A 16424-nucleotide genomic window follows, 5' to 3' on the forward strand; every position below is an offset into this window, starting at 1 on the left:
GGCAAATGCATGGAAAACCTAGCAACTTTGTCTCATTTCTACAGCACAATGCCCTTGTCTTGGGGTCCTAGCAAATGCATGGAAAACCTAGCAGCTTTGGCTGTTATCTGCAGCAACATGCCCTTTTCCTAGGGTCCTAGCAAATGCATGGAAAAGCTAGCAGCGTTGGCTGATTTCTGCAGCACAATGCCCTTTTCCTGGGGTCCTAGCAAATGCGTGGAAAACTTAGCAACCTTGCTCTTTTCTACAGCACAATGCCCTTGTCTTGGGGTCCTAGCAAATGCCTGGAAAACTTGGCAGCTTTGGTTGTTTTCTGCAGCACACTGCCCCTTTCTTGGGGTCCTAGCAAGTGCATGGAAAACGTAGCAGCTATGGTTGTTTTCTGCAGCACAATGACCTTTTCTTAGGGTCCGAGCAAATGCATGGAAATCTTAGCAGCTTTGGCTGTTTTCTGCGACACAGTGCCCTATTCCTAGGGTCCTAGCAAATGCATGGGAAACCTAGCAGCTTTGGCGGTTTTCTGCAGCACAGTGCCCTTTTCTTAGGGTCCCAGCAAATGCATGGAAAACGAAGCAGCTTTGGCTGTTATCTGCAGCACAGTGCCCTTTCCTTATGGTCCTAGCAAATGCATGGAAAACCTAGCAGCTTTGGCTGTTTTCTGCAGCAGAGTGCCCTTTTCTTAGGGTCCCAGCAAACACATGGAAAGCTTAGCAGCTTTGGCTGTTTTCTGCATCACAGTGCCCTTTTCCTATGGTCCTAGCAAATGCATGGAAAACCTAGCAGCTTTGACTATCTGCAGCACAATGCCCTTTTCTTAGGGTCCTAGCAAATGCATGGAAAACGTAGCAGCTTTGGCTCTTTTCTGCAGCACAATGCCCTTTTCCTGGGGTCCTAGCAAATGCATGGAAAACGTGGCAGCTTTGGCGGTTTTCTGCAACACAATGCCCTTGTCTTGGGGTCCTAGCAAATGCATGGAAAACTTAGGAGCTTTGGCTGTTTTCTGCAACACAATGCCCTTGTCTTGGGGTTCTAGCAAATGCATGGAAAACTTAGCAGCTATGGTTGTTTTCTGCAGCACAATGCCCTTTTCGTAGGGTCCTAGCAAATGCATGGACAACTTAGCACTTTTGGCTGTTATCTGCAGCAAAATGCCCTTTTCGTAGGGTCCTATCAAATGCATGGAAAACATAGCAGCTTTGGCTGTTTTCTGCAACACAATGCCCTTGTCTTGGGGTCCTAGCAAATGCATGGAAAACTTAGCAGCTATGGCTGTTTTCTGCAGCACAATGCCCTTTTCTTAGGGTCCTAGCAAATGCATGGACAACTTGGCAGCTTTGGCAGTTTTCTGCAACACAATGCCCTTGTCTTGGGGTTCTAGCAAATGCATGGAAAACATAGCAGCTTTGGCTGTTTTCTGCAGGACAATGCCCTTTTCGTAGGGTCCTAGCAAATGCATGGACAACCTAGCAGCTTTGGCTGTTTTCTGCAGCACAACGCCCTTTTCCTATTTTCCTAGGGTCCTAGCAAGTGCATGGAAAACCTAGCAGCTTTGGCTGTTTTCTGCAGCACAATGCCCTTTTCTTAGGGTCCTAGCAAATGCATGGACAACCTAGCAGCTTTGGCTGTTTTCTGCAGCACAATACCTTTTTCCTGGGGTCCTAGCAAATGCATGGAAAAATTAGCAGCTTTGGCTCTTTCCTCCAGCAAAATGCCCTTTTCCTGGGGTCCTGTTAAATGCATGGAAAACCTACCAACTTTGTCTCATTTCTACAGCACAATGCCCTTGTCTTGGGGTCCTAGCAAATGCGTGGAAAACGTAGCAGCTTTGGCTGTTTTCTGCAGCACAATGCTCCTTTCTTGGGGTCCTAGCAAATGCATGGAAAACGTAGCAGCTTTGGCTCTTTTCATCAGCACAATGCCCTTTTCCTGGGGTCCTAGCAAATGCATGGAAAACTTGGCAGCTTTGGCGGTTTTCTGCAACACAATGCCCTTGTCTTGGGGTTCTAGCAAATGCATGGAAAACATAGCAGCTTTGGCTGTTTTCTGCAGCACAATGCCCTTTTCTTAGGGTCCTAGCAAATGCATGAACAACCTAGCAGCTTTGGCTGTTTTCTGCAGCACAACGCCCTTTTCCTATTTTCCTAGGGTCCTAGCAAGTGCATGGAAAAGCTAGCAGCTTTGGCTGTTTTCTGCAGCACAATACCTTTTTCCTGGGGCCCTAGCAAATGCATTGAAAAATTAGCAGCTTTGGCTCTTTCCTCCAGCAAAATGCCCTTTTCCTGGGGTCCTAGCAAATGCATGGAAAACCTACCAACTTTGTCTCATTTCTACAGCACAATGCCCTTGTCTTGGGGTCCTAGCAAATACGTGGAAAACGTAGCAGCTTTGGCTGTTTTCTGCAGCACAATGCTCCTTTCTGGGGGTCCTAGCAAATGCATGGGAAACGTAGCAGCTATGGCTGTTTTCTGCAGCACAATGCCCTTTTCTTAGGGTCCGAGCAAATGCATGGAAATCTTAGCAGCCTTGGTTGTTTTCTGCAGCACAATGCCCTATTCCTAGGGTCCTAGCAGATGCATGGGAAACCTAGCAGCATTGGCTGTTTTCTGCAGCACAGTGCCCTTTTCTTAGTGTCCTAGCAAATGCATGGAAAACTTGTCAGCTTTGGCTGTTTTCTGCAGCACAATGCCCTTTCGTAGGGTCCTAGCAAATGCATGGAAAACCTAGAAGCTTTGGCTGTTATCTGCTGCAACATGCCCTTTTCTTAGGGTCCTGGTAAATGCATGGAAAACCTAGCAGCTTTGGCTGTTTTCTGCAGCACAATGCCCTTTTCCTATGGTCCTAGCAAATGCATGGAAAAGCTAGCAGCTTTGGCTGTTTTCTGCACCACAATACCCTTTTCCTGGGGTTCTAGCAGATGCATGGAAAACCTAGCAGCTTTGGCTCTTTTCTGCAGCAAAATTCCCTTTTTCTAGGGTCCTGGCAAATGCGTGGAAAACGTAGCAACTTTGGCTCTTTTCTACAGCACAATGCCCTTGTCTTGGGGTCCTAGCAAATGCGTGGAAAACGTGGCAGCTTTGGCTGTTTTCTGCAGCATAATGCTCCTTTCTTGGGGTCCTAGCAAATGCATGGAAAACATAGCAGCTATGGCTGTTTTCGGCAGCATAATGCACTTTTCTTAGGGTCCGAGCAAATGCATGGAAATCTTAGCAGCTTTGGCTGTTTTCTGCAGCACAATCCCTATTCCTAGGGTCCTAGCAGATACATGGCAAACCTAGCAGATTTGGCTGTTTTCTGCAGCACAATGCCCTTTTCTTAGGGTCCGAGCAAATGCATGGAAATCTTAGCAGCCTTGGTTGTTTTCTGCAGCACAGTGCCCTATTCCTAGGGTCCTAGCAGATGCATGGGAAACCTAGCAGCTTTGGCTGTTTTCTGCAGCACAACGCCCTTTTCCTATTTTCCTAGGGTCCTAGCAAGTGCATGGAAAAGCTAGCAGCTTTGGCTGTTTTCTGCAGCACAATACCTTTTTCCTGGGGCCCTAGCAAATGCATTGAAAAATTAGCAGCTTTGGCTCTTTCCTCCAGCAAAATGCCCTTTTACTGGGGTCCTAGCAAATGCATGGAAAACCTACCAACTTTGTCTCATTTCTACAGCACAATGCCCTTGTCTTGGGGTCCTAGCAAATACGTGGAAAACGTAGCAGCTTTGGCTGTTTTCTGCAGCACAATGCTCCTTTCTGGGGGTCCTAGCAAATGCATGGGAAACGTAGCAGCTATGGCTGTTTTCTGCAGCACAATGCCCTTTTCTTAGGGTCCGAGCAAATGCATGGAAATCTTAGCAGCCTTGGTTGTTTTCTGCAGCACAATGCCCTATTCCTAGGGTCCTAGCAGATGCATGGGAAACCTAGCAGCATTGGCTGTTTTCTGCAGCACAGTGCCCTTTTCTTAGTGTCCTAGCAAATGCATGGAAAACTTGTCAGCTTTGGCTGTTTTCTGCAGCACAATGCCCTTTCGTAGGGTCCTAGCAAATGCATGGAAAACCTAGCAGCTTTGGCTGTTATCTGCTGCAACATGCCCTTTTCTTAGGGTCCTGGTAAATGCATGGAAAACCTAGCAGCTTTGGCTGTTTTCTGCAGCACAATGCCCTTTTCCTATGGTCCTAGCAAATGCATGGAAAAGCTAGCAGCTTTGGCTGTTTTCTGCACCACAATACCCTTTTCCTGGGGTTCTAGCAGATGCATGGAAAACCTAGCAGCTTTGGCTCTTTTCTGCAGCAAAATTCCCTTTTCCTAGGGTCCTGGCAAATGCGTGGAAAACTTAGCAACTTTGGCTCTTTTCTACAGCACAATGCCCTTGTCTTGGGGTCCTAGCAAATGCGTGGAAAACGTGGCAGCTTTGGCTGTTTTCTGCAGCATAATGCTCCTTTCTTGGGGTCCTAGCAAATGCATGGAAAACGTAGCAGCTATGGCTGTTTTCGGCAGCATAATGCACTTTTCTTAGGGTCCGAGCAAATGCATGGAAATCTTAGCAGCTTTGGCTGTTTTCTGCAGCACAATCCCTATTCCTAGGGTCCTAGCAGATACATGGCAAACCTAGCAGATTTGGCTGTTTTCTGCAGCACAGTGCCCTTTCCTAGGGTCCTAGCAAATGCATGGAAAACCTAGCAGCTTTGGCTGTTTTCTGCAGCACAGTGCCCTTTTCTTAGGGTCCTAGCAAATGCATGGAAAACTTAGCAGCTTTGGCTGTTTTCTGCAACACAGTGCCCTTTTCTTAGGGTCCTAGGAAATGCATGGAAAACGTAGCAGCTTTGGCTGTTTTCTGCAGCATAGTGCCCTTTTCTTAGGGTCCTAGCAAATGCATGGAAAACGTAGCAGCACAGTGCCCTTTTCTTAGGGTCCTTGCAAATGCATGGAAAACGTAGCAGCTTTGGCTGTTTTCTGCAGCATAGTGCCCTTTTCTGAGGGTCCTAGCAAATGCATGGAAAACATAGCACCTCTGGATGTTTTCTGCAGCACATTGCCCTTTTCTGATGGTTCTAACAAATGCATGTTGTGTTTTGCATTTCTGGTAAAATAAACCGTCTAAGGGTGGTTTTCATGAAAGCAAAGCCATGTTGCCCTCACAGGATCAATGCAAGACTTTCCATGTTATTAGAGAAGGGTGGCTTTGTTCAGGATCTTATTTTCTGTCCGGCAATAAGAGACACACTGTTCAAGATGCAATCACTGCGCACTTACGGTTACTAATGAGTGAGCTGGTACACACACTCAAACTGTCTACTCACCAGAGCAGCCCCTATTTATTAATGCCCAACTTAGATACTATTGTTATGAGGATACAAGTTCAGTTACAAAATCTGTATTTTGCTCTGGATGACAACATTTTGGCAAAGTTCAAGAAATAATACTTCCTCTTGCTCATTCCTCCTCCGGGAGGATAGCTCAGCGGCAACGTGCTCACCTTGGAAGCAAGACGACATGAAGCAACACAGGTTCGATTCCCGGGTCCGCGCTTGGAAATCTCTGGGTGTTTAAGCGCGTTATAAATACGCAATTAAGGCAAAAAAAACAATTCCACATCTAAAAAACAAACAATTCCTGTAACAGCGCCTCGATGCCCACGGGCTGTGTGAGCGCTTTAAAAATGCAAAATGAATAAATTAAATATAATTAAGTCCTGACCAATAAAAGGCCAATGGTTGTGCTTCTTTGGGTATGTTACATTATAGAGAAGAATTATGGCACTCAGCTACATCATAAGAGTTGGTGAAATATCCACTAGGGAGCTCTTAATTCCTACTCCTGTAACGCTGCAATGGACGCCACACTAGACATCAAGCAATGTGTCTTATCACTGGCGATGAAAGATGATTCAAGATTAGATTGACTAGACTCGTCTGCCCGGTGTGATGGCATTGGCTTTTTAGAGTTCTCGGTATAGCAGGCAGAGTTCTTGATAGGTACTCTCGGGTGATTTCATATTTACACATGTTTTAAATGGGTCAAAGCAGAGAGTGTGACCCCCCCCCAAACCCCATCTATGAGGTCCAAATATGCAGAACCTTCAGGCTGCAATTTAAAGAATTAACTGCTGTCTTGAACACTGCATTGTTTAGACTATCTGAGATACGGGGGAGGGCTGGGAGGGTACTAGATGCAGAAGAGACTTTCTATTTCATGTAGTCATGTAGAAGCTTCTTATCTGGCCATGTATCTCGGTGGTTAACACAGATAAAGACTATGCTGCTGTGTGCAGACAGCTCTAAAATACGCCATTTTCTCTGTAACTACAAAGTATGACCATGTTTAGAAAATATTTGAGAAAATATGTTTCTGCTTTGTAGTATTTCATTTAATATTATTCCTTGATTGTTCTGTCTCCGGTGCCATTCAACACTGTGGAAATACCTGGTTTTGTATGAGAATTGCCAGTATAGATTAGTGTATGCAAATGTTAATGTCAGATTCATGGACATAGTCAAACTAAAATGTAAACATAAACATACTTCATCTTGTTGCACTGTAAGCTCCTAATGAAAGATAATAATAATTTTGTTCGGTTGTCTATTATACATGGGACTATCTGCAGGCCATGAGGTTCATTATTGCAAGCCGCAACTAGGTTCAGATCTACCAAAGCAAAAGAAAGTCCTAGGCCTAGGGGCACAGCCGCAAACTGATTTTACCATCTACCGGCACACCCCACAAGTGGAGAAAACTCCAATATTTGGCTAAACCTGAATCTGCCCATGCAAACTCTGTGTGGGCAGATTCACTTTAGTGTATCAGGGCAAGGGCAGAATGCAGGCAGAAATGGGTCTGATCAAGTCTTTTGGGCCTTCACAGATCTGCTGGTTTCTGGAAAGCCCTTCTACGAGGAAAAACAATAGAATACAAATGCAGTGATGGGCCCTTTAAATGCATCACAGCAAATGCGCTCACAAGGTTCCACCAAAGTGGGGTCCGAGATCCAATAAATGGTCAAATGTAAGGAAACCAGATGAAGGTAAAATAGAAGGGTACCTGTAGGTCCTCCAGGTAAAGTTATGTATAGAAAATAAACAATGGGCCTAGGCATAAATGAGGCTAGAGAACATATTTTCCAAAATTACAATTTTTATAACATCATAGTAGAAAATGTTTTCTTTTTATTTTGACAAACAATGTTAATGTTATTTTTTCAAAATATACTTATACACCATAAATTCCTTAACATCAGTCTCTCCTCTTGCAAACTTTCACACATACCATAAATATCTCATCTATTTCAGAAAAAACATGAAGCCTAAATAATCATACATGAACATAAAACAATCCCATCGGTATCAGTATTGTTCTTTTATAAATACATGTACATCTGTTGTTGAAAGAATAGCTACAATTGCTTTCTCTCAGATCTACATATGTTTCAGTCTTGTTCGGACCCCACTGCGTACACTGTTTTTCTGAACTTCCTCAGGATCTGGGAGCCACAAATCAGAGTTCCCAATTTAACTGAAAGAATCATGTCTTCAGGGATATATCTCTAAAATAAACAAACAAAACATATCTATCAGTCTCTAGCCTCTTCACTATATCGCGACACAATTCACTTGTGTGTATCCATCTATTTGATGGTACTCATCTACACTCACCTCTAACCAAAAACGTGTCAGCGGTAGTGTCGATGATGGAAATAAATCCCCAAGGTCACTGCTGTTAGTTACAGGCACCTAGAAAAATAATGTTCACAAGAGGATGTATAAGTATCCTTAACCTTGTCTCTATATATAGTTGCTTCCACCTCTTACAGATTCGTGTGCCCCATGGTGTTCATATCACTTACATGGATCCTTTCTTCATTTTGGGCCACTAAGGAGACTGCCTCAGTTGGACTGCACTTGCAGTAAGTTACTCACACATGGTCTTCCAAATTCACATCCACTAGTGAGAAATCAAAAAGGCCACCAATCACACCTCTGTTACAGAAAATCTGCAAACAAAAGTTTATTCCTCCCAGTTGCAGAACATGAAAAGATATTTATCACTTTTTAATCACCCTCTATGTGGCTGTTTAGCATGTAAAGGTGTAAGGGCAATAGTGATGCCATATCCTTCCGACACTCAGTGCACTATAAAAAATGCAGAGAAGTTGATTAGGACACACATCCTACATATGCTCTTTATCCGTCCATTTCCCATGAGAGACATGATGAAATGTAATTTTTAAAGTAGGTCTAGTAATCTTTTTCAGAATACTTTAACTTATTTGCCATTTGGGGCGCACACGGGTGCGACACAGCACTACCCGCTTGCGGCATCTTTCCAGTTAATATACCGTCAATTATATAAACAATGGTGCTTACAATGGAACCGTTTTGTTTAGCACCATCACTGCCTTCTGCCCATAAAGGGCTGCGTGTCCGTGCATGTACACGGCATCTCATCCATACATAGCAGCGCGTACCTATTACCTCTCCTCACACATTGACTCAATCACTCGGCTGGGATAAAAATCCTCACTCCTGGGGTGGTATCGACCTTTTTACTCACCTCCTAGCTTACACTGTTCCTTTCCTGACACCGACTCAATTCTGCTCTCGTGTATGCGGTGCATGCGCAGACTCGAATAGCAGAAGAACGGGGGCAGAAGAATGGGGGCGTTGCCTCACTCTCGTAGTAAAAAGTATCAGTCATAGAGAGAGGACTCACTATTTACTGTCCCGCCAGCTGACACCAATGCCTTTGCATTTACCTGAGTGCCATATCAAGTTAAATTAAATACATAGTAATAACTAAATGACATTTCGCAAAGCGGGTCCATCAGGCATACAGAGCATAACCCATTCTGTATATCATACCCAGATGTTATTTGAATGTGGCCTTGGAGGCCTCATCTGTACCTCAGTGCCTATCACATTAATTCAATAAATGGTAGGCATCTATATGACATTTCACAAATCAGATCCATTTAATAAAAGGTGCAAAACCCGAAATGTCAATTCTATGTGTCATCTCAAGATATTTTTGGATAAGGGCTAGTAGGCCTCATATGACCAGCGGTATATTACCTGTTTGGATCACGATGGTTAGGTATGTATCATCTTGTTCCATTCAATGGAGAAATTCAGGCCCTGCTTCACACTGTTCAGGGTGTAAATCCACCTCTGTTCTGTGCAGTGAAGTATAGCTGACATATAACCGCCTCTCATAGGTGTCTTGAACGTTTTTAAAATGAACCACCTAATGTCTCCACCCGAATGCCCTTTTAGCTGGAAATGTTCCACCAGGGGTTTGTCCGCAATCTTATTGCATATACATGAATGATGTTGACGTATCTGGCAAGTCGTCTTGCCCACATAGATTTGATTACATGGGCACATAATTATGTAGACCACATTCTTTGTCAGGCAATTGGTGTGTCCCATCATTTTCCACTTGATTTTGCCCCATTCGAAAGATTTTCTGGTTTCTGTGAATTGGCATGCCATGCAATTGCCACATTTATATTGGTCCACAACGGGTTCAAGGCCCATTGATTTCTTACAGTCGTTCAGCTCTTTTTTCTTGATTGTAAGTGTGGACAAGCTTTTGTCTCAAATTCACATTTCGTTTAAAGGCAAAAAGGCATTTTTTCAGTAAGTTACTAATGGCTGAAAAAGTAGAGATACACACCAGTCTTTTGTTATCAAGTTTTGTCTTGCATGTGAGGCATATCTTTCTGTGGGTATTAGCAGCCCTCTTACACTGTTGTTTTACCAACTTTTTAGGATAACCTCTATCGTCAATCTCTCTTTCATGGTATCTGCATGGTGTCGAAAGTCATCATTCATACAGCAATTTCTCGGAATCTGCAAATATTGGCCATACAGAAGATTTTGTTCAAGGCCATTTAAGTGAAAGCTCATGAAATGAAGAAGGCTGTTCTTATCGGTTTCTTTTCAGAAAAGGGTGGTTTGTAACAATGTATATTTTGTTCTAATCATCAGGTCTAGGAAACCTACCTTTTGATGGTCTCGCTTCATAGTAAATTTGATATTGGGATCACAGGTGTTTATCCATCCACTCGAAAATCCTGTCCGGGATTCATCGGATCCTCTCCAAATTAGGAAGACGTCATCGATAAATCGTTTCCAAACAACCACCTTCCCGTAGAATTCTTGTTTACTCATGCAATTGTCAGGACCAGATATAAAAGTTTTCTCAAAGTTTGCCATGTATAGGTTAGCCACATCCGGAGTGAATGTGGCCCCCATACTCACACCCCTGAGCTGTTTATAGATTTGTTTTTTAAATAGAAAGACATTTTCACACATTGCTATTCTGGCAAATTCTTGAATGAAACTTGTCGGTGGTCTATGCAGAACTTCCCTTGTGTCCAGTGTCAGATCCAATACTTCCAAACATTCCCTCTGGGGGATTGACGTGTACAGGGATTCGACATCCATAGTTACTAGGATGTCCTGGTTCTCTATCACTATATCTTTGCTGATATTAATCATGTTGGTTATGGCCTTGATGAATGCCGGCATTAATATTATATGCTGTTTAAGAAAAAATTCTGTGTAGATCAACAGGGGTTCTAATAGTGAATCAATAGCCGACACTGTCGGTCTCCTTGGTGGTCATAGTGGGTTCTTGTGTACTTTCGGTAAAATATAGAAAGCGTCTCTCTTTGGGTGAACTTTACATAGGAAGGCCTGTTCTTCTTCACAGCTCCAGTGATGTTCTACAGCATGCTTCATGAGGTTAGATATCTCATTTTGAAGTGTCTTGGTGGGGTCATGATCTAGTTTCCTATATGAACCCTTATCACTGAGTAGTCTGAGACATTCCTCATCATATTTGCTGGTATCCATTAGGACAATACCATGGCCTTTATCGGCCAGTTTGATGGTTAGAAGATCATTGCCACTCAGGTTCTTTAAACTATCTCTCTCATCCTTACTCAAATTGTCATGATGGAAGTTGTGTTTTTTCAATGCTTCCTGAGTTTGTTTAATCACTCTGTTCTCGAACGTCACAATTTCCGGTGGGCACACATATGCTGATGGTATAAACTGGGACTTATTTTTGAGCCCCGTGATGTTTGGTATCTCTGGTTCATTTGTGATTCTCAGATCTTTTTATTTTGATTCGGGAGATATACTTCAAAGTAGTGTTTAAGCCTAATGTTCCTAAAGAACCACTGGAGTTCCATTTCACTTGTGAAGGCATCAGCCTTTGCTACCGGTACAAATGATAAATCTTTGGCTAAAAGTTCTTGTTCCGCCCCTGTGAGAATTATAGAGGTTAAGTAAAAAATTGGCATTTTATCCCTTTCTACTGGTTTTGGTACCACTGGCGTGTTCTGACACCTGGGCTGAATTGCTGTTGTCTTCATCTCGGCCGGCCTCTTTGGCCCCCGTTTCAAAAAAACGGTTTGTTGGCCTCTCAAAATCCCAGAACTCTTACTAGGTTGCCCCGCGTTCGGGTCCTCCGAACCACTAGATGACCCAGAGGAGTTTGAGAAGGTGACAAATCTATTTGGTCTCCAATAATAGGACCCAGTGGTAGTCTCTGTGTAGAACCCTTCCCGTAGATATGTGTATGTCTTTTCTTCCTTGTATATATTCAGATCTTTCTTTAACTTATTGATTTTACGGTCTAGATTCAATTGTTTAAATTTGTTTAGTTCGTCTTCCAAATTCTCTAATTGTTTTTTAGCATCTTGGATTACATCATTTTCTACAAAGCCTTTTTCCAGGCGATCAATCTCTTCACTTTGCGTTTTCACTTCCTCTTCAGCTGTTTCTATGATTAAAATAATTAGGTCCCTCGAGCATTTATTGCATACTCCACTGAAATTCTTTAAGAAACGCAGATTATCAATAAAAATCCTTGGTGTATTTTTGACCTGGAGCCGCTCTGGTATTATCCATCCCTTAAGATATTCTATCATGAAACTAACATGAAGTTGCGTACATATTCGTTTTTTTTCTTTTTTGTGTTAATTTATTCAATGCATTTGTCCCATCAGCAATTATCTCATTTGTTTTTGGACCCTCAAACAAATCTGGTGTATCCAATAGTTTCCTGTAATGGTCGTCAGAGAAAGAGAAGATATTAACCTTCTCCATTTAATATTTGGCAGTATTATTCTGCTGTGCAAATTTAATGCTTCCCCTTTCAGCCACAGGGCCCATTGTTTATTTTCTATTTATTTTCTATAGGAAACCAGAATATACTTGAACATGCATGGTCCATTGCACCCACAGAATGCCCCCTCCTTCACTGCCCAGACCTATCTTTGAATAGGGAACCTGCAGGGTGCGGTCTGTGGGTGCAGAGGTGCCAGGGTAAAACGGAGGGGCATCTCTTTGGTAAATGCCTCTCCCAAGAACCCGCAAGTAGCTTGCAATATTCCTTGTATGGTGAGTGTACCTCATTACTCAGACTCTTTGGAGTCTGCACACCTGAGGAATTCGTACTGGAGAAATAAAACAAACCTATCAACCCTATGCAATCTGTTCTATGTGTTTGCAACATTTTATTGAAGTCCTCTTATTAGGACAGTGTGGAGAAACAGGTTGCTTTCCTGAGAACTCGTGCTCTAGCTCATCCAAGGAGCTGGACAATGCATGGTTTCCTACCAAATCACGACTTTAAACTCTAACAGCCAATTCACATAAAAGAAATCCAAAAAAAAAGTCCTCCCAACTTTAAATGTTTGAATGGCAGTTGCTTTAGTGATCAATGAGTTGCTTCAGCATTCTGTGCTTCTCTGTGTAAGCTATGCTATTCTGACGTCAGAGCCCAACTGTAATGTAGTAATGTGGACTCTTTTTGCTGTTAGAAAGAATGAGAATGGGACTGGCCTCATCGAACCGACGATAAGTTGCATCTAGTTCAGTTTGTTTTATATCCACACCAAATATGTATGAGTTTAATGTGCATACAATGAAGTTCAATATAGACTACTGCCATCTTCCTTTGCTCATTCTGAAAACCTGACTGTATTTCACTGTTCGGTGGGTGGTTGGAAGGAGCCAGCCCCTTACCGAATAATTCTGATGTCACACAAAGCCTGATATGACGAAAATATGGCTGGTGAATACGAAGAATAAGCAACATTTGATTTATCATAACAGAATAATTGTAGCTTTTGCCAATCACTCACCCCAACCCTAATTCCCCCATCCTCTGGCCCTCTCCCCTCCTCGTCTCCTCACACCTGCCTGGGTGTGCCCCCTATGTATAGTGCTTAATTGCTTCCCAGCAAGGTTTAGACTTTAGAAATCCCATCGATATATACAGATCTATAAGGCAACCTTATTGCTCAAAAACATTCCTTCTGTTTCAGAAGACAGAACTGTTCCCTTGATTTCTCCTTCTAGCTGAGCGTCCATTGGGACAACCTCGGTTGAACTTTATTTTAAGGATCACGTCAGAGTGTGAATGGATGAGTAGTTTTGCTAGAGATTATTTTGTAGCGCCAACTTTCGGCACCAGTATACAATCTTTCCCTGGAGCAAATATGTTTTCCAGAAATGCATTTTTGCATCATAGGACATTATGCCTCCCTCTAAAAAATACAGCGCAAAATAGGATAAAGTGCACATACTGCATGCCTTTATGTCCCCACAGACATACTTTGCCTGCACACTTGTTCTCCATTCATTACTTCCATTTTTTGAAAGAAAAAACTCTGCTAGAACCATCCTACGATGCAAAGGGGAGCCTGGGAAAGAAGATGATTTCATCAACAAAGGAAAGGAACTAAAGTCAGGGACGAAATGGAAGCTTCCCCAAACAGCATGATCAAACCTGACCTGTAGAAACAAGCTATTTTATGTGCATTTTCTTTAATCTGCAACGACATTGACATTTTTCAGTAAAACATTTGTCCCTTCTTCTTCTCTCCATTAGACTCATCCGGATGAACACAGAGCTCATGAAGAAAGATGAAGAAATGAGAAACCTGCAGCTTTACATGGCGCAAAAGGAGGCGGACCTGCTGGCATTGAGGACCTCCAAGACCTCCCCGCTGGTGCAGCTGGACCTGGCCAAGAGGGAGCTGGAGGACCTGCACAGGAGCATGATGCTGTGCCAGAAAACGTAAGCAATGGGGACTGGCTGCATGGCCCTTGTTTGTGTGTTGAACTTTGTGTACGCAGGTTCTCCGATTCCTTCACTTACGTTGCAACAAAATCTCTGTCCGTATCCAGTGGGTAAGTGGTAAGTTAGAGGTTGTTGAGTTTGAAGGTGGTACACAGTGGATTCCCAGGCCACCCACCCACTTAGTCCCTGTCAAATGGCAGGGGACAGTCACAGAGCATTTACCGAGGGCTTTGCCCCTTTAAGAGCGGATAGGAGACCACCATGTGCCAAAGCAAGTCGCCAAAACAACCCCACCCAACAGTCATGGATCATCAGAACAGGTATCCCCTCAATCTTATCGACCATCATTATAAAGCATTGCCCCTTTACGAGACTGGCATTCGGAATGCTCCTGGAATTGTATGGCTTTCCAAATCAGTGACCATGCCAGCACATGGCAAGCCCACTCCGACATCAGGGACCCACCAGGAATGTCTACAGGGCTTGCATTACAAACCCCTGCAAATGCACAGGCATCCAGACATCTTCTGCACAGCTTGAGAAGGAAATTTGCAGGCAAATGGAAATGCCAGGAATGCTCTCTGGGCACACAGGAAACATGACACATAAGGGGGGTGATCCCCATGACCAACTGACACCAGGGGAAATAATAACTAAATCAGTGTCACATGGGATAACACTATATTCATGACACATTTTCATTAATCATCAAATTGCAATGATTCACTCTTTCAGTAAATATGTACGACCGTAACACCCATAACCCCCAAAGTATATTCAGCAAAATTAATTTATTATAGAAAACACATTGAGTTATCAGTACATATACTATGTTTAAAAATCTATAATACAATTTACCAAACAATACAAAACAAATAATATGTTACTCTCATCATTTTGACAAAAATTACAAACAAGTGCGCCATCAAACACCAGTGTGAAGCACCAACAAACCAGGGGTCAAGTCATACAGAAAAGTTGGAGGACTCTTTAACATACGTAGTGGTGTAGGCGTCACCAGAAATTAGCATTCATTCAATTGGCTTTCAATAACCATACTAATTGCACAATGTGAATGGCATTTGCCGTTCATATAATCAACACCCACCAAAAACGAAGAGAGGATATTTTCTCTTCTAATATTGTTTGAACATTGTAAAAGGTGTGTACGGTTTAAACTCCAAGAATGAATATCAATGTTTGCCAGGAACATGCAGTCCGGAAATATGTAATTTCAACTTTACTTGCATTGTATTTTTCATCAGGTTATATGCTGCAGTGGTGACATGCCTGGCCTGCGAACCTGGTGACTGCTGCTTTAGTCCCCGGGTTGGCATACATTCAAAGAAAACAGTCAAATGTTCTCAATTTACACATAACCTCTAAAATACCTAGGGGGACTGCGTCCACCCTTTGAAAAAAGTGGGTGGACTCTCTCCACCCGCGTGTACCCTCGACTTGAGCCCTGTAACAAACAAATATCTAAGACAATACATAAAGGTAGTTTCTTTTTTAATCTGGACACTAATTTGTTGGCCTGGAGGTCTTCATCATTAAAATGTATAAAGCAATGATGAATATCCTGGCCACTCTTACTGTCAGTGTAAGTGTTAGTGGGCTCAGTATCCAAGCCATCACTTCTGCATCGAATAATGCATCCTGCTCTTACTCCTTTGTGTGTTAATGTAATGTGTGATGTATTTGCGTGATGTGAAAGGAACGTGAAAGGAACGTCAAATGTGTTCTGCATGTCAATTGACAAGAAAGAAAGACTAAGGGCCTCATTACGAGTATGGAGGTTGCCATGCCGCTTTTTTTCTACCCCCATACCGGGTACCAGGTCCTGGTCCCGCAAAAGGGGTCTTACCGGGCCATTCCGACCTTGGAGGGCCCGGTAAATCCCTTTCGTGGGACCCGGACCCGGTACATCCCCATTCCCGTTTTAGCCCCCGTTGGGCTCAATGGGAATGGGGAGGATGCTAACAAATGGACTGCTAGGTCTGACCAGGTGTTCCTTAGCAGGACCCGCAGCAGTCCTCGTAATAGGGTGGCTTGTAATGAACGTGCCGGTCCCTTACCGGCACCGTTCATTCCATGACCGCCAGAGTCCTAATGAGGCCCTAAATTTATGTATTTCATAGAATATGTTCCGGACAATAATAGTTCTGGCCAATGGAACTGATAAAATAATTATCATTTGGGCTATCTCCTGATTACAAGAATTATATGGAACATACCATAAGATATGGTCATGGCTGATATACTGATATACACCCCCCTGTCTAAACTATAATGGTTTTTAGAGGTCCCAAAAAGAAACATATAGCAGGAGTGATAAAATAACGCCTCA

The 16424-nt window shown here is 43.0% G+C and overlaps 1 protein-coding gene and 1 long non-coding RNA gene across 3 annotated transcripts in view; one reads left to right on the top strand and one right to left on the bottom strand.

Moving 5' to 3' along the window:
- Positions 1 to 16424, top strand: part of LMNTD1 (lamin tail domain containing 1) — a 2112860-nt gene that overhangs the window by 221598 nt on the left and 1874838 nt on the right. For both annotated transcript variants that reach the window (XM_069628478.1, XM_069628479.1), the window contains exon 4: positions 13883 to 14071. In XM_069628478.1, coding sequence (XP_069484579.1) covers positions 13883 to 14071 — 189 coding nt within the window. The remainder of the gene's footprint in view (positions 1 to 13882; positions 14072 to 16424) is intronic.
- The window catches only part of LOC138513536 (uncharacterized), a 539144-nt gene that overhangs the window by 110910 nt on the left and 411810 nt on the right, over positions 1 to 16424 (bottom strand). The gene's annotated exons all lie outside the window — the stretch shown is intronic.

This window comes from Ambystoma mexicanum, chromosome 12 (assembly GCF_040938575.1).
Source record: "Ambystoma mexicanum isolate Mex_15411 chromosome 12, UKY_AmexF1_1, whole genome shotgun sequence".
Classification (NCBI taxonomy): Eukaryota; Metazoa; Chordata; class Amphibia; order Caudata; family Ambystomatidae; genus Ambystoma; species Ambystoma mexicanum.